Source organism: Lagopus leucura, unplaced genomic scaffold (genome assembly GCF_019238085.1).
Source record: "Lagopus leucura isolate 7727_CA_CO unplaced genomic scaffold, USGS_WTPT01 Super-Scaffold_1, whole genome shotgun sequence".
NCBI classification, from domain to species: domain Eukaryota; kingdom Metazoa; phylum Chordata; class Aves; order Galliformes; family Phasianidae; genus Lagopus; species Lagopus leucura.
In genome coordinates, this window is record NW_024962250.1 from 17,331,976 (window position 1) to 17,358,752 (window position 26,777).

At 35.0% G+C, this 26,777-nt stretch overlaps 1 protein-coding gene across 3 annotated transcripts in view; it reads right to left on the bottom strand.

Annotated features, from left to right (window-relative positions):
* Positions 1-26,777, bottom strand: part of STRN3 (striatin 3) — a 56,485-nt gene that overhangs the window by 20,322 nt on the left and 9,386 nt on the right. Inside the window, exons 2-9 of one of the 3 annotated variants that reach the window (XM_042895261.1) lie at positions 19,524-19,627; positions 14,518-14,591; positions 13,143-13,224; positions 12,666-12,845; positions 12,109-12,241; positions 10,834-10,975; positions 6,881-6,991; positions 261-401 (exon numbers count right to left, since the gene is read on the bottom strand). In XM_042895261.1, the coding sequence (XP_042751195.1) occupies positions 261-401; positions 6,881-6,991; positions 10,834-10,975; positions 12,109-12,241; positions 12,666-12,845; positions 13,143-13,224; positions 14,518-14,591; positions 19,524-19,627 (967 nt within the window). The remainder of the gene's footprint in view (positions 1-260; positions 402-6,880; positions 6,992-10,833; positions 10,976-12,108; positions 12,242-12,665; positions 12,846-13,142; positions 13,225-14,517; positions 14,592-19,523; positions 19,628-26,777) is intronic. The other 2 variants (XM_042894813.1, XM_042895183.1) reach the window with 2 other exon arrangements.

The following is a 26,777-nucleotide window of genomic DNA, read 5'->3' on the forward strand; positions in this document are numbered from 1 at the left end:
ATACTAATACTCACCTTTTAACCCTCAATCAGTAACACCCTATTCATACAACATTTTGCTACATGGGGTCTGCAAACAGTGATTTAATACTGAATAGTTTCAGAACACACCGCTGTACATGAAGTTGTTTAAAAGTACTTAGGAAATAAAGGTCCACAACCTGCAACTGCATTAAGCTTTATAGAGCGGACAGTAAATGACAGCGTGTGCCTTCTACAAGAAATCTCCTGAAATACAATAAGTAGCTGAATTTTTTGTACCTTCCTCTGCTCTTGCACCTTCATGATCAGTCATTCTAGAAGAGGGTGACCTAGATTGATTAATGATTCCTGAAGGGATGTGGGGTATCTCATCATCGCCCAGATCTGCTATCATGTCTTGAAGTTTTGTCCTGTTGACTCCTGTAAATTAACGTCAGCAGCAAAAATTCATTTGATTGCTACCGCTTGACTTGACAGAAGTCTAAAAATCCATTAAACTAAGTAAACAAGAATAATTACTAATGGGACCTCCTTAAAATAAATACAATGCTTTGCTTTTGTCTTTGTATATAAATACAATTGATCTTTTGGAAATCAAGGAGTTAATGCATTAAATCTAAAACTACATGCAAACAGTCTGAATTCACCAGATCAAAGAACAAATGTTTTGCATCTGTTGATCTATTTTATAATTTCCTGTAGGAGAGAAAAAAATCATCATACAGCCCTGCAAGAAGCCAAACATCAAAAGAACACAATTATAAAAATACATATGAATTAAACACTTGCTAATACAGAACTAACTATACTAAACAATTAAACATTGAGAAAGATTGCAAATAAAAGATAAGCTCACAAATGAGGGGAATAAGTATAAATAAATCATAATTGTGGGGGTGGGGGGTGCAACAAACAATTAACTTTCCCTGATTTTGAATGGTATTTGAATTGTATAAAATATTTATATTGTATAAAATACAAGATCACCAGTGTATGAAATAGTAAATGCACATTATATTTATTAGATAAGCCTGCTCCTAGAAGTAAAGAATACTAAATTATATAGCAGTAGTAACTAAAAGTGGAATTAAAATATACTAAATTATGTGCATTAATTTCATAGTATGGATACTAGCTATCAAAAATAGTAGGTTCTAATTACAAGTATTTTAATTAAATTCACTTCTGCTTTCAACTTCCAGCTTCCATTAAAAAAAGAAGGAAAAAAAAAAGATGAAGTGAAATTACAGCAATAGACTCCTGCTAAAGAAAATTATCCACAATGACACTTCACTAGTTTTAATTAAAACGAAGTCCTCACAGGTAGTGTTGGCAATTATATTTTAAACAAATAAATATACTTATGCTATGTATTTCTCTTTAAAATCCACTATGAAGTTTTACTACTTCTAAATGGATATAGTACAGCGTAAGTAATTTTCAAACATACACATTTTGGTGAAGTATGCACTAGGCAGCATTTTATTACACTCTGAGTTGACATGTCACTTTTTAAAAGACACAAACCAAAACAAGGCCTTCATTTTATGAAGTTGTAAGAGGTAAACACTAGATTTACAGATCACTTCTCAAAATCAGAACTGTTTAAGTAGTTAAATTCTAAAACACATTTGTTGAAATCATGTTATACCAATTTTAAGATCTGTCTTTGACAAAAAATAGTTAAAATCAATGTGACCAAAAATTAGCATCCGTCAGTTATTTTCTTGATGTAATGCAGAGAGGGATCATTATTCACATTAATAATTGCAAAACATGTTCATTTCAACAAATGCAAGTTAGAATCCCTATACTTTTTTGTGGTTTCAATCTTTCATGGAAGCCACAGTATTTCTATCATACATATTAAAGCTCCTACCCGTTAGTTGTTCGAGAATAAAACTGGCTTCCTAAAGTTTTCCATATGTAACATGCTTCTTGAATGGCTAAGTCTCACTGAACTCATGTACTGATGAGTCTAGAAACCTATGATCTCAGCTGAAGAAGTGTGAAATACTTAGCATTTTCTTTCCTGGTTACTGTTCTAATCTTTATGTAGAATCGTTTTCCAATAAACCCAGAAGTAAAGCAATATTATTATTACTTTAAGACACAGATGGATAAAAAGCAGGGATTAATACAGAGACCTACTTGAGTTTTGAAGGAGACAGTGAAAGCAGATAAACATTTCTTTCAAACACAATTACTAATGGGAACACACAACATTCCTTTAAAAGCATGAACAGAAAAAGACTTCATTACAGTTAGATAGGAAAGCATAGGAAGCAGCTATCAGCAGATTGGAAGGAAACAAAGTACGTGTTATAAACACTTATCACATACAAATGTAAAAATAACATCCTTTATCGGGCAACTGAAACGAACTTCCAACTAGTTTTAACTACAAACTACAGTTACAATGAGTAACCACTATGTTCTACTGGATGACCTATTCCATCATGTCACCTAATCCCTTTCTTTAGAGACCTGCAGGCTGAAATGAACTGCATTTGGCTTGAAGTGGAAACGTCTAAAAAGACACCCCAAAGAGGTGAAGGATGTTGTTCTTCACTAGTATGAGGAATGTCTCCTTTCCAATAACACTTTTTAGTAGTTTTTAGATAGCTGCTAGACTAATATGGATAATATCTCATTTGAAACAGTTAACTGCAGTCAGCCAATGAAATTTCATTTAAAAAAAAAAAAAGTAGTTAAATGATTGGGTCTTAACTGCACAAACCACAAACCTGTTTTTGTATCTTTTCCAACTGGTTGTCAGCCAGTCACCTATCTAAAGTGATCAGCAGAAGACAATATTCTTGAAGATATTAAGAAGCAATCACTATATTACGTGATAAAAGTCATGACTGGTACCCTGATGTCTACTTGAAACCACTCTTTATTCTCCAGAAGACTCATTAGTCTTCTTGACACTGATACAAATTTTACCCTCATCCAAACAGAAAGCACCTTTCGTAAACGCTTTCACCTCAAACATGTGGGAATAAGAAGTCTGTCTCAGAGCATACTCAAAGGAAACTGACAGTAATCCAGCTCACTCTGCTACCCCTTGCTACCTTGAACTAGCCAGTCATTTTGCATATCATTAATAACAGGACAATCAGTCTTGTCTTGCAGTGCTTTTCAGCAAGTTTACTTACTTGTCCTGCAGGCATCAGCTCAGAACAGCCCTCAATCCATCATAAGAGAGGGAGAAACACTTAAGTTTACAAAGAAGCAGGCGCTATTTCCAACAACTTCCCTGTAATTCATGCTAAAAAATGTCATTATTCTGTGATGGTCTTCCAGACATAAGCAATATACAGATATCTGCTTTCTAATTATTGTGCCTTCATATCATTGTTGAAGTACTCTAAATGTTACAAAGATTTTTAAGGATTAGAATGTGCTGACTCTGCATAAGCAGCTATGTTTCAAGGCATCATCTGGCTGCGTTGCAGTCTTCCTCAGAATGACAGAATACAATCAGTAAACACAAACCTGTTATGAAGAAAACAACACCTAGAATCTCATTTCCTTCTTAAATTCTAAAAAAAAAACAAACAAACAAAAAACAAACAAACAAACAAAACCCCACAACTTATAAAACAAGGCAGTAGTGTAACAATCAGTAAAGCCTGTGTAAAAGCTTTCCTATTCTGTGAACAGATACATAGGCCAATTAATGCATATGTGCGGGTTTGCAGAGGAGCGTTGAGCTTGGAAAGAGAAGACATCATAGAATCATAGAATCACAAGGTTGGAAATGACCTATAAGATCTAGTCCAATCGTCTCCACATCACCGTTGCCACCACAAGCCCTAAACCATATCTTGCAGCTCCTCATCCAGATGCCTCTTGAACACTGCCAGGGACGGCGACTCCACCACCTCCCTGGGCAGCCATTCCAGTGCCTGACCACTCTCTGAGAGAAAAAGTTCTTCCTTATGTCCAATCTAAACCTCCTCTAATACAACTTGCAGCCATTTCCCCGTGTCCTGCTCGTTGTCTGGGACAAGAGGCCAAATCCCTCTTCACCACAACCTCCCTTCAGGAAGTTGTAGGGTGCAATGAGGTCCCCCCTCAGCCTCTTCTTCTCCAGACTGAACAATCCCAGCTCCCTCAGCCGCTCCTCATAAGACTTGTGCTCCAGACCCCTCACCAGTTTCGTTGCCCTTCTCTGGACACGCTCCAGGGCCTCAATGTCTTTCTTGTACTGAGGGGCCCAAAACCGAACACAGTACTCGAGGTGCGTCTTCACCAGTGCTGAGTACAGGGGGATGATCACCTCCCTGCTCCTGCTGGCCACACTATTTCTAATGCAGGCCAGGATGCCGTTGGCCCTCTTGGCCACCTGGGCACACTGTCGGCTCATGTTCAGTCAAGCATCAACCAACACCCCCAGGTCCCTTTCCTCTTCACAGTCATCCAGCCACTCATCCCCAAGCCTATAATGCTGCATTGCGGACAAAGTGCAGGACCCAGCACTTGACCTTGTTGAACCTCATCCCATTCACCTCAGCCCAGTGATCCAGCTTATCTAGATCCCTCTGAAGGGCCTCCCTACCCTCAGGCAGATCCACACCACCTCTCAACTTGGTGTCATCTGCAAACTTACTGAGGGTGCACTCAATCCCTTCATCTAGGTCATCAATAAAGACATTAAACAAGATGGGCTCCAGTATCGACCCCTGGGGGACAACACTTGAAACGGGTCGCCAGCTGGACTTCACACCATTCACCACTACTCGTTGGGCACGGCCCACTAACCAGTTTCTTACCCAAAGGAGTGTATACCTGTCCACAGAAATGTTGCAGACAGAAACAAAACAAACCCTATTCCACCACACATAACCTCAATAGCCGGTTATTTTACTATTGTTGATACTATAAAGGCAATTAAAGCATTGGGTATTTTTTGTTTCATTTTAAATTCCCTTAAGAAAGAATTCAACATAAATATTTTAACATAGTATTTTGACTATCCTGACAGATTTAAAAATAATAAAGGAAAAAGAAAAGCCTTATCAAGATGTATCTGTGATGAGCAGATTACCTAAGTTTAGATGTTCCACTCAAAAGATAATAAGAAGAAACAACAAGAAGTGTCAAAATGAATAAAATGAACTTGTGTTTTGTTATTAACCCCTAAGACTGGAATGACAGTTATCACATCTATGTCAGGGCCGTGAAGATCCTGACATGAGTTGAACAGACTAACTGCAGATTACGGTACAGTTATTGGATACATGTCCAATAAAAGAATCCATTAGAATGTCTGCCCTATTACTGTGCCCCCAAAAACACAGCAAGAGGTGATAATCAAAATGTTTATTTGATCATAATGATCATATATAGTGCCACACAGATCTCAGAAAATTCTGACACAAATATGACAATGGACTTAAAATGTCGAAGAGCAAAATAAGATGAATATGCAACATCAAGGTTGTGAAAGATCTGGCATTTGAAGGAGAAATAAAGAGGATCTTCTACTTTCAGTCTCAACGTTAAAAAAGCTGACAAAAGAAGTCTAGAGACAGAATAAAAATAATTTAAACAAACCTGTCCCACCGTAACTGCATACTTTCGCTGTGTGCACTTAGGCTACTCAATTAGTTCAGCAATTTAGGTGTCAATTTTTAACTAGAAACCATGAATTTGAAAGCATCAAATGCTTACTTACATATTAAGTGATGCTTACTGACATCCAGATTACTACCATAAATTCCAAAAATTAATCCAAAATCTGGGCAAGAATACTCTGGCTGAAAATATTTGTCTATGTGCATGAATGCATATGTGCCTAAGAGTCATGCAAAACTGCTGAAAAACAACGTGCAAATGAATATTAGTTCATTATAACTAGCAAAATAATTTCAAACCTTAATGATTATAGAATCCTTTAATGAAGTGCTATATCCTAATTATCATCTGATTTAGTGCACATTCACACAATTTTCCAAATCCTAAATATTTTTTACTTTTACTAAATATAGCTAGAAACTTTAGCAGACAAATAAAAAAATTAAAAAACACCTGCAAAAGAGCTTCTCCAGAGACTAATTTAATAACATCATGTCCACTAAAAAACTTGCATAGCTGATGATATAAATCACAAAGGTATTTTGAACAGGTACATAGTGTTGAAAATTCAGTTTAACTTGCATGGTTCATATAAGGGCAACAGGTCTGAAAACTGTTCTAGAGTAAGGCATTAGCCAAAACCTAGAAACTGCACAGAAAAGCAAGAGGCACCACAAAAAATAAACAAAGCTGCAAAAAAGTTCATAATCACACAATAGGCTTTCTTTTCCTCCACTCCCACATTGCCTTAGATTGCCAAAAGAAAAAAAAATTGCAACCCATGAATAGCAATTACAGCTTGATTCAAGCTCATGATGCAAAAATGAAAAACCAAACAGCCAAAAAGAACAACAACAAAAAAAAAAAATCAAAAAAAAATATATATATATATCAAAAACACATCCCAAAACACCCAAACAACAAAACAAACACTAAAACAACCAACAGTCAAAACAGTACCATAGTATTTTAATTTAAGAACTGGAGAAAGCTTACATCTTCTTTCAGAAAACCTTCTGGAGTAGAAATAACTCCTAAATGCCAATTGTTCATTATTTTTGCGCTCCCATTAAAAAGCAAGTTACTTCTCTGCACCTATTTCACTTTCAACACATCTCATCGAGATAAGACTGGCTGTAGATAAAGGCTTTGATATATTCACATTCAGCAGGTAGAAAGTTAAAGTTGGTTGCCCCCATTACAGAAACGTTTAATGAAAAACAAAAACAAATAGAACTCATGAGGAAAAAAAAAGTCTTCTATACAGATAGGCAAAAAAGCGTTGTATTACAAGATTCAGAATCTGCACTTACTCTTTACCCCTTTCTTCCCCTTTCGTTCCTTCTTGTACTGTTCCTTCAGTTTACTTATTAGTCCCTGGTCTACATCCCAAACCTCAGCAGTTGGGGACAGGTCATCTTTGTCTACATGCAGCATATTATTAAAAGAAAAAAAATCAGCAATTGGCAATGCAAGCTGTTGGCTATTTACTATAATAGCTGTATAAGAGCATCAATACAAGTTCTTAATAAATCTTTAAAAGGTGCAGTCTCAGTTTAAAGTTTACAAAATACAAAATCTTGTTTCATAGTTTTCCAAGACACTGCTTAATATCAGTTACACATTTGAAAATTGTGTATTAATTTGTTTCTAAAGAGCAAACAAATTAAGTTTCATAAGTAACTTTTCATGTTGTATACTTCAAAATACAGAAAAATTCATTGGTGTTCAGAAAGATTACTGCATCTTTAGAAAGACAGTGTTAAGAAATTATTCAGCCAGTGTTAAACAAGCAAATAAAAGTTTTCATGCTGTATTACTCATGAAAATGCAAACTGAGTAAGTCAGTGCCAGTTTATTCATGAAGACCACCATGCATTCTCTCACACTCGTTCTACATGCACAAGAAAGAAGTCTTGGTCCTATGCATAACCAGAGAAACAAATCATTTTAAATGAAGACTGATAAAAGTAATTCACGTAAGTGAATTAAGTTGACATCCCACTGCATTTCAGCAATTACACTGGAAAAAGCAAAAATGCCACATTCCACAGCCATTTCAGAAGACAACTTTTTCCATCTGACAAACATTGGAAAATTATTTAGTGTTCATGAGGAGTCTCAAAATTTTTCAACTGTCTCAAACCTTTCTGGAAAGGCTACAGTAGGAAATGGATAAACTAGTTTCCAAGACAAGGTAAAGGTAACATTTGCAGAAGAACCTTGTCTGAGAAACAACTAAACATCAACCAAACTTGGTTTATGCACACAAGGTTTTCAAACATAAAATAATAAAAATAAGTTATTCAGTTCCCAACTTATAACTATACCTACAATATCAGTGTCTCCATAAGACAGCAACTTTTGATATTATAGCCACTTGATTCATAGAAGTGCACAAGAGGAGCCATATACAGCAGAGAAAGAAACAAAAGCATTTATGCAGCAGAACAGTATAACCAGTAGGAGTCAGTCTACACACAAATGTTTCATGATATAACGGAACAAAGAATGGGAATATACCCTAGGATATAGACCAATCTGTAAAAAGATCATCATTCAGATAGGGCGGAAAATGACAAAGAGAAGATTGATAAAGAGATGAGATACAGAAACAGTAATGGTAGGGAAGGCAGGAAATAAAACATAATGGGGAAATTTCAAGAACTGTCTGTAAGGACCCATGGAAAAGGAAACTGAAGAATTACATCTTACACCAAACTACTGCCACAGCTACCAAACCACAAACAGAAAGATCTCAACCTTTATGAACACAGGGTCAAAACAGTGATAGAAAATTACCATTTATTCAGGAAACACTAGAGACACAAAAAGATGACAGAAGGTTCGTGCAAAGAAATTAGGAAGGAAATTGATAAACAAGTAAATAACTCCACTCCCCCCCCCGACACACATACAAAAAGGAAATTCAGTGAAGAACAACAAATAACAGCCCGAAAAACATTAATAGAACGAAAATAAACAAGTAGGTCGCAACAGTACAAATTAGGGTTTGACAAAAATCAACTAAAAAACAGAACACGTAAAAAAAATGTAATGCCGTTGCAAAAAAAAAAAAACAAAACAAAAAAACACCCAACCCAAAACAAAACAAGAAACCAAAACATTCTTGCATGTAATTCTGGGATGTTTTAAGAGCTGCGATATATGAAATCAGGAGCACATAATTCAGTGACAACAAAATAGGAGTAACATATCCAGTCTGCAGGATACACTGAAATTTCAAGAGGCAATGAGTTGGAAGGAGGTGGGCTAATTCAGAAAACAGGATAAAAAAGCCTGCAAACAAATATCCAGGAACAGTGGTATTGGCTACTGAAGTGTAGTTAGAAATAAAAAACTAATTCAAATTATACCTCAGATGAAATAGGGAGGTTCCGAAATGAATTTCAAAGATTACTGGAAAACCTAACAGTATTTTCCTCACTATGCCTACACTTACTTATCCTTCTTGGAACAAAGTCACATAATTGAAAGACTTCCAGAAGTCTCCTGTAGTAGTAAGCTTATTCAAGTCACTCATAGTGGTCATAATCCACACTAAATTGGCACCAGGACCACGCAGAGGATCGAGAGTGCCCAACAGCCAATATCACTCAGTAGAGGCTTTTTTTTTTCCCCCCTCTTCAATTTCATTTTTTTAAAAATGACTCAAGAGAACTTCAATTCCAGTCCCTCTCCTGTATGGAATTCTGTGCACAGAATGACTCACATTGTTACATAAAAAGAATTTGTTTCACACAGAGGAAAAATTCAGTGATTAACATGTTAGACACGAAAATCACAAGCAAAATAAGTAGACTACTTGATGTGTAACACTTGTAACGTGTAGCATATACTATGTAACAGGTAACATTTGCTTTATCCCCTCTTACCTAAGCAAACAGACTTACATAAGCATCCTTTTCTTGATACTGTTTCACTACAAAGCATAAAATTCTAATTTGAAAATTACATTCATTTTTCAATGAAAAATGGCATACCTTGTTTAAAATGGCTTGAATTTGCTCATCTTTCACTATTTTGAAGATAAACTGTTCTAGCAAAATATCACATGACAGACTTTATATCAAAATATCTCAAAATAATTTAAGACTCAAAGCACATTAAATGAGGTATTTATAAATAGGAGGAACGCGTTCATTAGAACTGTATTATAGGCAGAATGGAAGATGTCCACAGTCACTGGCAGGCTGATTTGCAGAAATTTCTAATAGCACAAATGTAACCATCAAATTTAGTAATTAAAAGTTTTAATGTATCTGGAGTTAGACCTACTGATACTACTTCAATGATTAACTATTGAAAGCAAAAATATTTGACGTTTGATTCGCTTATATTAAAATATCTATAAAGAAATACATTTAAAAACACTGGTTCTTTGCATTTTTGTCAGAGAGCCTGAATCCTCACTAAAACAAGGAATGGTAGGGATGCTAGGACAGGGAACACTGGAGCAGGAAAAAAAAAAACAACAACACTGAAAAGAAAATAGAGCTGAGCAACTATTTACATTATGAAAGAAAAGTAGCAGTATGTATGTCTTTCTATATACCATACTGGTAAGACTGATTCAGAAACCAGAATTCTCTGCGCTTGATATTTGAAAGGAAAGTGCAAATTCAAAATCAGAACCTTGGCGTCAGGGCCTAAGAGAATTCTCATACTGAGAGATCTGCCTGCTTGGCTATATAAAGACAACCAATAAATACTACTAAAACTAAAGGTTACAACTTGTCTGCCTTCATCTTCCAATTAGAAACAAAACAGAGCTTGGAAATTTAAAAAAAAAAAAAAAAAAAAAAAAAAAAAAGTGATCAACTTTCTGATACTAATTCCAAACAAACACTTCCTAATCCTTGGTACCTTCAAAATTAATTTTTACAAGCAAACCAAAGAAATTAATTTCAGCTGAACACAAGTCTAAAGTTCCCTATCAGAAAAACAGAACAAAAATCAAAATTCAAAAGCCTATTTAATTCAAATACAAAAACATTCAGAATCCTGGTCCTATTCAAGCAGTACATTCCTTTCATTGGATTTCTCTTTAATCAAAAGTAAAACATTTGGAAGTATAATTATATTTCTTTCCACTAAAATATAAATATGGAAGTTTCAGCATTCTAGACATTAATAGCTAATCACCAGCATCACAACCATCCACACATCCACGCAACCTGTGAAGATACTGTAGAGTAATGAACAAGTATTTTTCTATTTCTAAATTGTTTTGTTAGCATCTCACCCCACTCTGTTCCATCCCCAGAACTTCGGGCTTCTCCAGCTCCCTCACCATCTTCAGCTGTCACTAAAAAATCAAATTCTTTCAAGGCTTCTTCAGTATCGGGATCATCTGTAAGGTCAGCGGCTAAACCTTCATTACCAATCTGCAATCAAATAAAGAACATTCCTGCATTTTAACCACCAACCTTTATCTACTCAAATGTTTCATTATAAACGATAGCGATCATGCTCATCGATGACTTTGTTCTTAACATGAAGCACGTTCAGATCCACACAGAACTATAGCTGCTTACAACAAGTAAAAATGAAAAGAGAGCAGCACAGTCAACTAATCATTAGAAAGGAAAAGAATATTGACATATGAGGTTTAGCAACAAAACCAAACCCATATAGCCTAATTTTCAGTTCTGACTTAATAGGCATTAACTGGAAAATTTTACTTTTTTTCCTTGCAATATCAACAACTTTACAGAGAAGCTTTAGAAACTGTTTTCTGCTGGTCTATAATTATTTTTTCCTTTTTGCTTTCCATTTATATTTCTGTACTAAACATAAGTTCGGAAAATATTCACAAGCGTTTCCGAAACTAATCTTTTTAGTAGTTGTATCACATCTTCACCTAAAGGCAACAGAAACAATTCCCTACCAAGAAATCACCAAGAAGTTCTCTTTCATTCTGCAGGTGAATAAAAATTCAACGTGGGGCTGGGTTTCTACATGAGTTCCTCAATATTCTTATACTTTTGCAGAAAGGCTTTTTAAAACTGAAGTAAACAAAGCTTCAATTATTTATTTTTTTCTTATAAAAATTTTGTCAAGAATCAAACAAGTGTAATCTCTTAACAAATGCTAAAAGATTTACTTATTATATACGACTTTCTACTGCCCTAGAACAAAGATTCAAAAAACATCTCAATCAACTATTTACTACATGTACAAGTTAATAACTAAAGGTACAGTGTAAAACCCTTCCTAACAAGTCAAGCTGGGACATTCAAACTTTCATTAAGCTGAGCTAATGTTGAATGACAGTTGAGCTACTTATGAACATTAGAAAAGCAGCCATAGGCCCTTCCATTCTACAGAATAGTATGGAAAATTGTCAGTATGACTGTCCTAAATCAACCTCTTTGCATAAAGAAATCACAATGACAGAATTTTCTAGTGTGGAATAAAAGAAATGACATGATTTTGACTATCTAGGGAAAAAGGAAAAGATATTTCCCTTTTAAGATACTGTTTGTGCATGCAAAACAATATCTTAAATTTTTTTTACTTTGTGTTTCTTATTTATCCGATGTTTCTCTTTTCCTTCTGCAATATCCTCTATCATGTCGCTCTCTTCTTCTTCATCACTATCATCTGCATTTTCTAAGAAGTTAAATGTTTCAAGAACATCACCAGAGTTCCTACAAAAATAAAGACATTAACAGGGAGAGAGTTTTACTCACGAGATTTTTGGAAGATTAATTAACATTAAGCAGAGTAGCTGTCTGACTTAACAGTTCAACAATTTTAAAACTAGCAAAAAAAACCAAGAAATGACTGTACGATGTTTCTACAGCAGTCTAATTCTTCATGTTACATCACTCAGCAGTAACTTTCCTTAAAATAACAATTCCAAAGTGGCATTGAAGCTGAATTTACGTCATATAACCCAATGTTTTCTATGCAAGACTTATAATCAATTTCACTGAAGTTCATAATCATTTGTAGTCTGCTATGTTCACAGTGTTCAGAGACTCAAGAGTCTGAATTTCTATGTAAACTGACCAGTACATTAAAATGACTACATAAACTTAAACTTCATGCATTTCTCACCTCTTCACTTACCTTTTGATTTCCTGTCCCTTTTGTTTTGATGAAGGAGATTCGCCCCCATTGAGGATCTGTTCTAAATTCTTTGTCTCTACTGAACCATTTGGTTCTGAATTGGAGAGCCCAAGCAAAGACCTTACCCGCTGGGAGCGTACATCCAGTATCGTATCTGTATAACCTACTTCCTGAAGATACCTAGTATGCATTAAGAAAGAAGAAAGCACATTTGATGGAAAAATGAAAGAAATCTGTATTGACTCTTACAAATTAATGCTGCTATAATATATATTACAGAAGATGAGTTTCATCTCTAACCATCTCACATGGAAAAGCTCCATGTACACTGTTTAAAGATCAAGACTACAAACTCCTGCATCATGGCCCACTGTGTGCTCATCTCAATTACTTCAAATCAAGATGTATGCAAACAAACAGATCCTGAGACCTCAGGAAAAAGCGTGAATAAACCAACATTCCAACAGTGTTACTTACTGTCTTAGTAACTGCCTGCCTTGCTTCCAGGTCAGTTGGCTATTCTGAGGTACTGCAGGAACCTCCGTATCTTTGGTTTCTTCTGAAAGATAGCATTATCAGCAATTATTGGCTTTTCAAAGGTTTTTTTTGTGGCTTTGTTTGATTTTTAAAATCAACTTTTCACAATGCACCAATGACATGAAAAGCAAATATTTACAAAAAGCAATCTTTAAATTACTTGCAGCCTACTGCAGTAGCTCCTTTTAATTAAAGAGGGCTTTTTTCCCCCTGTGCTTCAGTTATCTGTTGGAGCATGAAGCAAATAGTTTAACAGAACAAAATCAGTTCTCCACCTCAAGAATAGCAGCTGGAAAAAGTATTTATTTGGAGAAAACAAAGACGTCAAGTTTAACACAGATTCCATGTGTTTACTGTCAACAACTAAAATCTTGAGCCCACTCCATCTTTACTAAGGCAGAGACTATAAAACACAAGTTTAGAGCTTAAGGATTAAACCATCTAACTTCCATTGCTTTTAAACATATATTAGAAATCCCATGAAAAACATGAATCATGATCTGCAGTTTCAGCTGAGGGTAGAAGTACCCAAAATGTGGCAATTCTGAAATAGAAATAAACGAAACAAGAGTGATCTGTGAACCACAATTTTAAGGCACACTGCAAAAATACAGGCCAACACTGCAACTTTCCAAAGACCTACATTACAGTAGAAGCCACATTTATTTCTGCTTATTAAACAGTTATGTTTCCAAAAACTCCTTCTTTTATCTGCAATATTGTGAAAAGGGAACCATCATGATAAGCTTCACATCTACACTGCAAAATTCGATGCACTTTGGAGGCAATAAGGATAGATTTTTTTATTTTTTTATATATTTTTTAAACTCTTAGGACATTTTTCCTTCATTTAAGATAAAATAAAACTCAGTATTTTTTTCCAAGCCAATTCAGTAGCTTTTTTCCCCCACTCATTCTTCAAAAACTAGCACCTTGTAGCAGCACCAAACAACAGTATTTCTGATGCTTTTGTACACTTAAACTTTCCTTCTAGATGGATGTCAAACTGACATGAAATGTTGAACAGTGATTTTAAATGAACAGTGATTTTAAAAGCAGTAAGAGCAGCAGCAACTTAATAAGGAATTGTGCAACTACTTCAAACTTTCATTATGTTCAGAGTTGTTTCAAAATAAAAAGGTCGATTTGTTATGATTTAGAGATCAAAAATATTTACCCAATATCACATTTTTCCTAGATTTTTTTTCCTCTGTAACGTAATCAAGAGGGAAAAAAGAGAAAGTTGCAATAAACTGAGCAAATCTAGAACAGTACAAAGAAACTGTTCTAGAACAGGTACTATCATAAAAGTTACCTGATTCAAAAGTTGGCATTTTCAAGTCACCTTGGTTCAATTCTGTGCCATACTTCAATTTATGATACTTTGCCCTGAAAAAATATGCAAAGATTTAACAAATTAGCACAGGTGCTTTTATCAGCTCAAATATTTTCCTACTCCCGTTTAAAACAACCATATTAACAGAACACCCCATATTCCAAATGCAATACAATTACAATAATTACAGTATCATGCAATTAATTCTAGTTCTTCAAGAATTTTGAGAAAGCCTTCTTACAATTATAATTATCAAACAATGCAAAGGTGACAACTGAGTATTTGCTCTGCTCTCCAAGAATTTTTTTTTTTTTTTTAAACACATCAACTAGGTTCAATTATTTATCATGGATGATTTCTTCAGCTGCACTACTGTCACAGCCTAAACAATCATACTATGATGAATGAATGTCATATTTGGGATCCCTACCTATTTGTCACCTTCGACTCCCACTCTGCCTTTGCACGTTAGAGATTTTCTCCCTTAAAGAACTACACTGTAATGCTACCTGCCCCCATCACATGTAATTTTACTGATTTTATCTTCCCCACTGACTTAAGACTTAGCTTCCAATCTCTCCTCAATCCACATACGCAAGAGTGCCCTCCTGCTTCTTATCTCCCAGTCTCTCAATGCCTATCCTCTCCTTTTACATCAATTTTTAAAAATCAGTTGTGGTGAAACTTTTCCACAAAGGCACACAAGAACCATCCCAATCATCTTCGCAACTAAGGATGCTTATCAAGCATCTTCAAAGCTCCCTTTATATTCAGGAAAATCATATGCACTATCTACACCTATACCCTTGAATTCCCTAACTTTATCCTACACCACTAACAACTGCTTTCCCCCCCCGCATAAATCCCCTGAAAATAAATTCTCAAAATTTCAGTAAAAAGAACTCTAGATGTTCCATAGTAGAGAAAGAACGCCAAAAGAAAGTTAACAGTCAGTCACATTTTAAAGAAGTCTCTAAAACACAGCAAACTTCACACTTATAAATCAAATATTTGACTGAATCACATCCAGTTTCCACCAATTTTAAAGACTGTCCCCAAATAAGAAGATATTAGAACTTCTCGGGAAAAGGTACATAATGTAACAAGCTGGACAAAAACAAGGATATATAAAAAATTCCCCTTTCAAATAGCCAATCCACTGCTGGAGGTTTTTTAAAATTCAAGACAAAATATCATCCCAAATGCTGCCTGACATAAGTGATGGTATAGAAAACTTCTAAATTAAAAAAGTTTCCGTCAAAATTGCAGGCCGTTAGGTTCAGTCTCATTGACAAACTGTCAGTAGATGGCACTATTGACCCTTTGTAACAAGAAAACTCTGCATTTTGTACCAATTACACTGTAGCTGAATAATCTGGCTGACAATTAAATACAAACACAAGTTTTTAAGTTATTTGAATGTATTTCACCCATCTACTAGTAAGACTGTATACAGCAGGTGCTCATTCCAACCTGAGACAAAGCTTTGTTACACCCTGTAAAAGGCCAGAGGCATTACAGATAAAAGTATACAAACTACAAGTACTGTAACAGATCTGGGGTAAAAAAAAACTTAGAAAATGACACTAAGTAAGAAACTAAGTCAAATAAATTAATGAGTGAAGTTAATAAAGCACTGTAGTTAAGAAACCAACTTTTTTTTTTTTTCCCCAATTCACAGCCATTGCAAGTGATATTTGAGTTCCATTTTGTAGCTACAATTTCAAAGCATAACCAAATTTCTGTTTTGACTGTTCCTTACAGAGTAAAATGAAGTATTTGATCTAGATACCAACAACAAGCCACTACCAATAACACAAAATACTGCTGCATGTAATTAGATCTATTTGGTCTTTCACATCACATTTGATTCTCAACTTCATTTTTACAGGAAGAAATACTCCTCCATATTTTCCACATAACCAAGGCTAAATTATTACATACTTTAAAAATCACTGAAGTGACAGTAATTCCCGTCCCATATCACATAGTAATTGAATTTTGCAAGAGGAATCTTTTGAGTACTGACTTGCTATCCTTCTGAAGCTAGGTTTCTATGAATGAAGAAATTAAGAGAAGACAAAACGCCTCTAAGTGGATTTAATTGTTTGCTGCCATTTATCTATTGAATTCTACCACCCAATTGTAACAATTGGTAGTAGCTCCAAACCAAAAAACAGATGAAAATACAGGCATAGTTTTACCATCTCAGAAAGTATTATTAATTTATCACTACATTAATTAAGATTGGAATAGAGTGGTTCAAAGTATGCATCAGAATATGTCTGGCTGTGTCTACAGAGTGCCATAAAGTCATATCTACTAGCAACAAACAAATCCCAACTCATATACATACCCTTTTAAGGTATCATAGTATTACAAAAATTCATAAGCTGACCCAAAACACTCAAGGACATTAAAGTTACAAAAATTTTCTTCTTTAAAATATTACACTTCTAACATACTTGGAGAGAAATACCAGAAATACTAAACTATTCCACAGCTACTACAGCATTTTATTTAATCTTACAAACCAATGTCCTACTTTATGTTCTTCATCTGAGAAACCATGATATTCATCATAATCTGATGATTATGATGAATTTTTTTTTTGCTTTTTTTTTTTTTTTTTACTCCCTATAATTTAACATTTCTGCATGAAACTATTTGACAGCATGAGGAATTCAGCAACAGAAGGAAAAAGGTATGGGAAGAAGTCAGGTATAATACTGATAATTGTTCTCAACATTGAGATCAGAATTTTTTTTTTTTTTTTTTTTTTTTTCTGTCTCCAGGCTGATATCATTTGCTGGTGTCGCCTGTAGAATGCCAATGGCAAGAAAATACTAACTCCTATCACCTTGAACTCTTCGTTCAGAGCAACAACCAAAGCTAACATACCATTCTTAGATGACACACTAAGAAATCAGTAGCTGCTTGCTCTCCATAATCAAATCACAATACTTGTACAATTAGATCCCCTCGAACTACTGGGTGTTAGCAGCAAAAGAAGTACAAACAGCTTCCTCATTGCCTCCCACTCATTCACCAATCAAAGCCAGAGTTTCAGTTCCTGTGTTTAGCAATCTTCATGACAATTTTGGCTGGGGAGTTAAGCAAAGATTTACCTTTTGAAAACTAAACAGCATTGGGTTGTATCCAGCAGCCAAAAGAACTAAAATAAACTGTATGTTTCTTCTGCTGTACGTATGATTTTGAATTTCTTCCTCATTAGATGAATTCTGGAATTTCATGGGAAGTCAAACTACAAAGGTAGTTTAATTTCAAGGGAAAGCATCAACGAGTCTTCAACAAAACCATTAGCTGCACATTCTGCCTTCATACTATAGCTCTTATTAACTGTCTTTGATTTATCTTAGTAAATAGGCAATCCCCACAGCTTTATAGCGTATATTTGCAGCAAGTCTCCACATGCAGCACACAAACAGTTTATCACTGCTAAAAAAAACCCAACAAACTGCTTTCCTTCAACTGTTCAACGTTCTATTAAATGAGAAGTACACCACCTGCTCATCACAGTTCTCATCTGACTGTAATTCAGAGTCATTTGCACATAGCTGGTATGATCTAACAGTGTAACTCTTAGTCTTACACCAGTAGGAAACTTGAGTTACTTTCCACCCTGAGAGCAGAAGTGAATGAAGCAGCTCCTTGCAGACTATTACTTCACCAGAAAATACATGAGGTGATGCTATGATCTGCAATATAAACATACACTGTGTTCTGAAGTACACCTTTATACAGGATGTTTCACACAGAGATATGCAGTCATCCTCATTACATTAGATTTTTGTAAGAGAACTGACTAATCAGTTGTTTCTGTACTGCTTAGCTACTTACAGTACTAATTTATAATGTGAACCATGTTCAGTCTTGAACAGCTAACCAAAAATGTCACAGTAATAGTTAGGTTTCACCTGGACACGTTTTTATTTACACTGGAAGGAACATTCCCCACAAATCAAAGTAAACAAATGCTGACTACTTTTTTGCCAGACCCTTAAAAAGCTCACACAGTTGGATTTGGCTTCATTTTGAGAATAAGATAAAATTAAATTAAAGAATTCAGTCCATTACTGAAAATACAGGCATATGACAAGTCTGTCTGCCTAGCGCTTTTACAAAATAAAGCACTATCTTTGGTCAACTGAAACTGACAGCCAATAAGATACTGTGAAGTTTTGAAAGTCATTAACCTGCATGGAGTGAAATGAATATTTAACATAAGCAGAAGGGGGATCATCTCTTTACACTATCTGATAGTGACGAGACAAGCAGTAATGACTTTAAACCACAAGAGGGGAAATGTAAGTTAGATGTTAGGAAGAAATTCTTTACTCAGAGGGTGGCGAGGCACTGGAACAAGTTACCCAAAGAAGAGATAGATGCCCCATCCCTGAAAGCATTCAAGGCAGGTTAGATTAGACTTTGAGAAACCTGGCCTAGTCCCTATCAGAGGGTAGCAACTCTTTCCAACCCAAGTCATTCTATGATCTGACAAATTTTTTATAACATCATGTTAATACTACAGAAAATACACTTACTGAAACTAGAAATTCTAGTGATCTCCACATGAAATAACAGCACTTATTCTTCAAACCAGAAAAGACAATCTATTAAATTTGAACTTTTTTAAGACATGAGACCAATTCGGAAACTGAGCAACTTCGTATTATAGCAGCCACAAAAGATCACCAGAAAAAGTGAGACAAGAACACCACTTTATTAAACACCACTTTTGTTTAATTATCAATAATTAATTTTTTTTCAGTAATTGTTACCAAAAACTCAGACAGTTGGCACAATGTGATGATGACCCACCACAAAAACAGTGCATATAAAGCAATAGTAGAATAATCTAGTAAAAACCGTTCACACAAAGTGAAAAAGTGAATGCACTTTTCTTCCTAGTCTGTTAAGTCTTATGTGTAAAATAAAAGTTTAAGAAATATACATATACATACCTTTCTTGTTTTAATGCATATTCTAACATTTTTATTCTTCTCACTAAATCTTTCTTCAAGTTTTCTTGACCCTTTCTTTCCCCTTGTAGAAATGCTATCCGAGCCTGAAAACACACACACACAAAAAAAGAAAAAACAATTATTTTATTCTGTTCCCAAAACGAAGCATTACAAGTCTGGCTCAGAAGAAAAATATAAAACAAAAGAGAAACTGTTTTGTAAGAATCACTTTAGTCAATTATTAATAACAAAAATATTTCTGCCCAGGAGACTGTATGTTGGTTTTGGCTCATAAGAGTATTTCTTGTTTGCCAGCTTGTTTTTTCAGGTATAATGTAGTAAGAAAAGGTACAAACAGGAATCATAATAAATGCATGTCTTTGTCTTATGACATTGTTAGCATACATTCTTTTATACATTCTCTTCTGAATAAGAAGCCATATTAAAAGATACATACTTTAAAGCCATTTAGTTTTAAATGTTATTTTTTGAACAAAACAAGAAAAAAATTAGCATAAGAACTCAGATACGGACTTAATAAATTAACTATGCAAGAAGCAGATTTATTTTACAGATTCACCTACTGACAATTGAAGACAGTCAAAAATTAGAGTATCAGGGTTTATTATTTTTTTAATGCCATCCCATATGAAGCAAAAGATCTTCCCACTGACAGGGGATGGAGGGAGTCGAGCAAACCCACCAACTGTACGTAACTGCAACTATGATAACCAAATTTTTAAAAAATAGTGTAGAAGTGATTCTAATCCAAAAGAAAGTGAACAGTGTTCTGAAGACAATTCTAACTAAACACAGTTTGCATTCCACTAGCAGCAAATGACCAGAATGTTCCACAAGCCCAACCTGTCAGGCTTGACTAATGAAAATGAGGATAAGACGACAAAACTTTCAGTAAATAATGCCCTTCTACAATAAATAAATAAATAAACAATCAAAACGAGTAATAAAAGCAATTGGAAAAGTAAAAACTAGTATGTTACATGCACATATGCTCAGCACCACTCTTCAAAGTTTGGAAACTCCCGTATCCGCATAGAGTCTACTCATAAAAATAATACCAGAAATAAATACTCCAAAAATCATCACCAAAGTATGGTCACTAAAGCTCTTCAGCTCCTTAACACAACAGTATGCGATTCTTCTCCTAATTCAGATTTTCTGTAAGTGATAGTCTTCACACCTATCAGTCTCCCTCCTTTGGATAGCATCCTTTTACAACCATTTGTCACGCCTTAGTCACCAGGTGCAAATGCTGGGCCTTGTTTCACCCTCTGCCTGCAAATAACTGAGAAGAAAACGCTGTAGCTGCATCTGCCTCTTCCATGCTCACAGCCAAACTATCTCCTTGTTCTGGAAATAATTCTGGATACATGGTCACACATAATTAAATGTTCATACTTAAATTCTTACTTAAATTCACCTTTAAAAAGCCAAGAAATAAGTCCTTAATAAACAGCTGTATTTATATCACCCTACACAAGGTCCAAATGGTTTAAAAGAAAGGTTGCCAGGAAAGAATGCACTTTTTAGACAGTTTGTCTAAAGTTTGTCACTTATGTCAATAGTAGCTGATATCTTCTGGCAGACACACTTCTAGCTGTAGGGAACTTTCCTTTTTCCTTTATCCACTGTAACTGTCACATGGTTAAAAACTAATTGAAATTATCTGCACAAAAGACCTTCAGAATACTGCTAGACATCAAGGCCTTCCATACAAAATAAAAAATAAGATTAACTTACACAGATTTGCTGTTAAGCTAGGCTAATTAACTTCTTTCCTCAAGTCCTAAACTGAGCAGTGAGGATTGCCAGAACTATCAGTTGACATTTTGCGTAACACTGAGCCACAAGAATTAACATGATTTCCCAACAGTGATTTTTTGGAGAATCAGTAAATCTCAGGTTAAACACAAAAGATGAAGTAAACAGATGTCTCCCACAGTTGTTAAGTTCCATACAAAAACAAACACTGAGGAAATGTTCTCTATAATACAGTTTTCAACCCTAAGGTATTCCTTTCCTTCGAAAGGATTCTCTGGAGAGTAGGAGCTACTAAGATTTATGACTATTAATGACTGATTAGCACCAAAACTGGGAAACAAAATGACACAAAAGAGTTTACTACTCACCTTCCCTCCTTCCCCCTACAAGACAGTTCTCTACACTGTTTTCAATCAATTTGTAAACCTCTAGGTTTACAAATCCACCTCCTCCAATTTCTGCTTCTCTTCTAGGGTGACATTACTGCTTTTGCAGACACACATTAAGTCTAACGAGAAAATCTTTATTTATTTTTTACTCAGTTCTGAATTACATCAGTTTCCTGACCCTACTCTGTTGGGCCATGGGAGTACTTAAGGCTGGCACAAGGGATACAAACAGGATACCAAAGTAACTGACCATCAAATAATAACAGGACCAGCTCACATAAGTCCCAAACGAGTACAGAGTCCAGGAAACTCAGAAGACAAGCCTCTCGCCTCTTGACTTACAGATTCAAATCAAAATCTATAGTAATATTATAATATCTATAAAACAATATTTCTGTATGCAAAAATATAATTTCCCTCGGCTTAAAAAAAAAAACCTAAATAGCTGAATTTAGTTATGTATTGTTGCTAGATTTCCTATCCTTCCCCCACATCTCCCATCCAGACAGGACTATGCTTCAAATTATAAACCAAGTCAGAAGCTTATTTTTTCAGGGCAGATTCTTCCTCTTTCATTAGACTGCCCATTTTCATATTTATTTTCCCATCTCTCTGATATCTGCTATTTTTTTTACAAAAAACAGTAACTTGCTAACTCTGAGATTCCTCTGCACCTTGGCCCTCACCCGTAAATAAGAGTACTATCACATGAATTTGCTGAGTTTTCTTATGAAAGTGAATTCAAAGAGCACTGAGAAAGAGGGCAGCAGATATTTTGTGTTTGTGCAAGGATGCATGACATTAAGCCTAAAACATGGCAAGGCAGAACACAACACAAGGATAAAAAGAATTATTGAGCAACCACCTGAATGGTATGGAGCCCATGAAAAAGAATGAGCTGTGACTAAATAACTATGGGATGCAGAAATGAAAGGAGATGAAATTCTAACATCTAATATCCCAGAATTGGTAATCTTAGCATTCTTCTAATTCCATACAAATAAGTACTAGATATTTAGTCTGAAGGGTTTCTGCCTTTTTTTTTTTTTCTTCTATAAATAAGAGCCCTTAAAAAGTAATTAGTCTTTCACCCACTGAATTCCAAGATCTCAAACAAGAATACTGAAGTCCTCCCCACCCAGGAGCTAAAATCACTGATCACACCGCACTCCTATAATACTCCACATCCCTTCCTCTCCTCAATCAAAACATAACACAACATTTTAAGCACTTTGGCAGCAAACTTCCATGCAACTTTAACTTATTCAAGTATCAGAATTTCACAGTGAAGTTGATCCATTAAAAATCTGAAGGAACATTTTCTGGGAATAAAATTAAATTTTGTTTTGCTTTGTTTCTAAAGAAACTTGAATGGTCTTAAAAATTTTAAGAATTGTTGCTCTGCATTTCATATGCTACCCTTTAACCTGCATTTTATTGCTCCAGTCACACAGAAAAGCCTGACTGCAAGAGAATCTTCACCTCAATTGAACTTATTAAGAGGAAAGTTATTATAGTGTTCTGGGCAGGTAAAATTATATATGCAAACTAAAGGTTATTTAATAAATTATACGTAAGCTTTCAATCTTACTGTATTACTAAACTCTGATATACAACAATCAACCAAGAACTCAAACCTAGTAAGACCTATCAAAGAAAAAAGCAGCATGGAGTCTGAATTAAATGACAAAGCATGTAAGATTGATTAAAGAATTTATTTTATGTTTTCGAAATATTAACACTTTTTCATACAATTCAGGCAAATGGATTCTAACAGATTTGCCGATACAATGACACATTCTCATTTCAGCTGCAAACACTGATAACTCTCCCAAAGAGTATTTTGTAAAAAAATTAAAAAAAAAATAAAAAAAAAAATCAACTGTATGTAAAGCAATAAGAAGAATTTCAGTATATCCATAGAAATCTGATGACTCCTATCTTTGTGTTTTAACTATAATTAATACTTAAGCTGTTAACTAGATTTGGGCAAGGAACAAAAAAAAGAGCTAGACCACTCTGAATAATTGCACAGCATTTATTTGAATCAAGCTTTAAATTGCAAGTTGAAGTCTCAAGTAAAATTCTCTAAAAAGCTGAGCGGTGAGACAGGCTCCACTGTTCATATGAGGACTGTGCATGTTTCGATGGCATAGCACTTTAAAGTAAGTTTGTGCCCAGAAATTTTTAAAACACCTGTCATTTTCCTGAAAAAATATTGCATCTCACTTCACCCTACTGGCATTACATAGTGCTCGGCAAAAGTGATCCATTCCACTCGAAGGAGTGGCAGCCCAGAGAAGGCTGCAATGGGAAAGCAGGCAGTATGCGCGCCCAGAAGCACAGAAACAGAGACACACAGGGTTTGGAAGTGAACAGATATAAAAGTAGATCACACAAACTCTCCATAGTTTACTCTTCTTCATGTTGCAGCTACTAACACGCTGAGACTGAATACTTAAATCAATTTCAGGAGAAGTGAAGTCAATCTGTTACCATCTACATTCTCATAACAGAATAACTCAAATGCTCGGTGCCACAGTGACAGCATCTGTGTCCCTGCATGCCAGCACTGCTCCCCACACCTGATAATTTTGGCAGGCACTTTATTTTAGCATCACAACTCCTGCACTAACCAATCTGCACTTTGCTTTGTACCTAAAATGTAAATCAACAAGAACATCAACAATCTGGGCAGACCCAAGGCCCAGTAATTTTTTAGTTGACAGGTGTTAACACATAGAATTTTTTCTTTAATCAATGGACAGTTAACAGAAATGCCTTCAGGCACTGGATTATCTAGCATACCAACAAACTCATTTTCACCTTAAAAAAAAAAAAAAACAACCTTTCATTTTTAACCTTATAGTTACTCCATCTTCAACAATATCCATTTAGTTTCACCAAGAAACAACCACCTTTGCATACAAGCATCAATTCAAATGCCATCACTTGTATTTCTGTTAGCTATTGGACTATCCAAGTAGTAATAATATTTCTTACTACTCATGAATCATTACTACTCCATGAAGAGTCTGAATACCACACTTGCTAAAAGAAGTGCAATGATCTATCAAACGTGTTTGAATAGAAGCTCCCAAGACTCTGAAGCAGGCATGTTTCTAAAAAGGGTTTGAGTGAGCTCAGCAAACAAATGCAAACCAAATATATAAATGAAGCTCTCCTTACAATTAGGGCTGTTTGAATACATATGCATCCTTCCTTTGGTATGCATTTCCTGAAGATCAAGTCATGCAAAATAAACTCTTCGTCTATTTTCATATCTTAAATTCATTTTGCATCACCTGTAGAAGAAATAGTACTTCTGATGTGACTTTTACAGACAAAAGTTAATAGTAAGATGCTATGTAGTTTGACATATCAACACATCATCTCTCCCAGTGAGACTACAGATACTTTCAAGAATCTCAGTTACATATTTTAATCTGTCAAGACGAAGGTTATTGATGCCAACATTCAAACACAAAATACTTCCTACATTAGCCTCTAGTCAGTGTTTCTTTGTCAAACTAACAAGAAGGTTTCTCCACAATATTCACAACAAAAAAATTAAAAATTACCAAAAGAAGCATAACCTAGCCAAGGCTGTGACATCACTGTACAGCAACTGTTACGAAGACATTTACCAAAGGCATCAAATTATTGATATGCCCTATGCAAAATAATGCTAAAGTAAAACCTAATGATCTCTTTCACTTTCAACATCAGTCTCCCAGGTATTTTTCTGACCAGACTTCAAAGCTCACTTGAATATATGCATTTATATTTATACACACACAGGTCCACAACTTCGAATGCAGCATGCTGCAACTGCAGTCAATTACAGAGGGCCAAGCACAAACTGAAGCACAAAGCAATCAGAGCAGCTATAAGAGAACTTCAAGGAAGTCTTAGAATTTACACAGCAAGGGTTCTTGTTGGTTTTCTTCTTGCTTTTTAATTTTTCAAAACCAGCCACTGGGAGGTGTATTCAACAACCCCTCAACAAACAAGCAAGCTGCTGTGCTTTGATAAAGGAAATCAGTACTTTGGGTTTCTATTTTAGTTAATAAATAGAAAAGATACTGCCTTTCTGAGCAGAAACTACAGCTGTATTCAGTACATTTCACCTATTAGAGCACACATAGCACTTACTTTACTTCTAAGATTGCAATTTAATACCGTGAATGCACAAGATTTTACAGAAAAATCCTGGAGTCAACCGAAAACGCACCTGTAAATTCTGTCTTCCAACAGGAAAGTAAAATCTTCAGGCTTCTCTGACAGGAAAATTGAAGCACCCAGAAAAGTTTATCTTCAAACCAACACTGACACAAGTAACATTAATTTAAAACTTAAGTCGCTTAAAGCAGTTCAGCATTTAGACAGTCCATATTTCATTCAGTTGCACTTGTATCGGATCACAACTCTGACAAAAGCATTTTTATTTTTAAATAAAAAGAAAGAAATCCCATAGTTCTATTGGTAGCTTACTCTAAAGGTCCCATTCTACATCTAAGTATGACGATTAAGTTTGCGTGTTCTTTCTATCAAAATTAATAATACCTGTTTAGATTACAGAGGAATACATTTCTCAATTCATTTATACTTCTGTGATTACATATAGAAAAGACTCCTCAGTGAGATAGGTGTTAGCTTTCTCTTTTTCAAGTGGAGCACCAGGCTGTGTCACACCCCTTAAACTAAACAATTTTCTACTTCAAAATCAAAAAGCTTCTGAATATTTCTAACCCCCAGGGAGAGATGAATTAGGCTACCTTCCAAGACTTCATTTTGACTAACCACCAAGACTGAATTCTAAATAGATCATTCTGAAATGTTATTTCATCAGCTTTTTTTTGTCAAATTTTCAGCATTCTTCTTGAAATTACTACAAAAGAATGGGACATTCTACTGCAGTGTTGCCCTTGCCCATTCTGTACAGATCACATGACAGGAATCACTTTCCAATTTCTGTATTTACAGCTTCCATTTGTAAAGTAATAGATTATTCAGGTACTTCTGAAGATTTTTTTTTTTTTTTTAGAAAGAGAGCTCTACATTGTTTTTGCAAAATTCCATC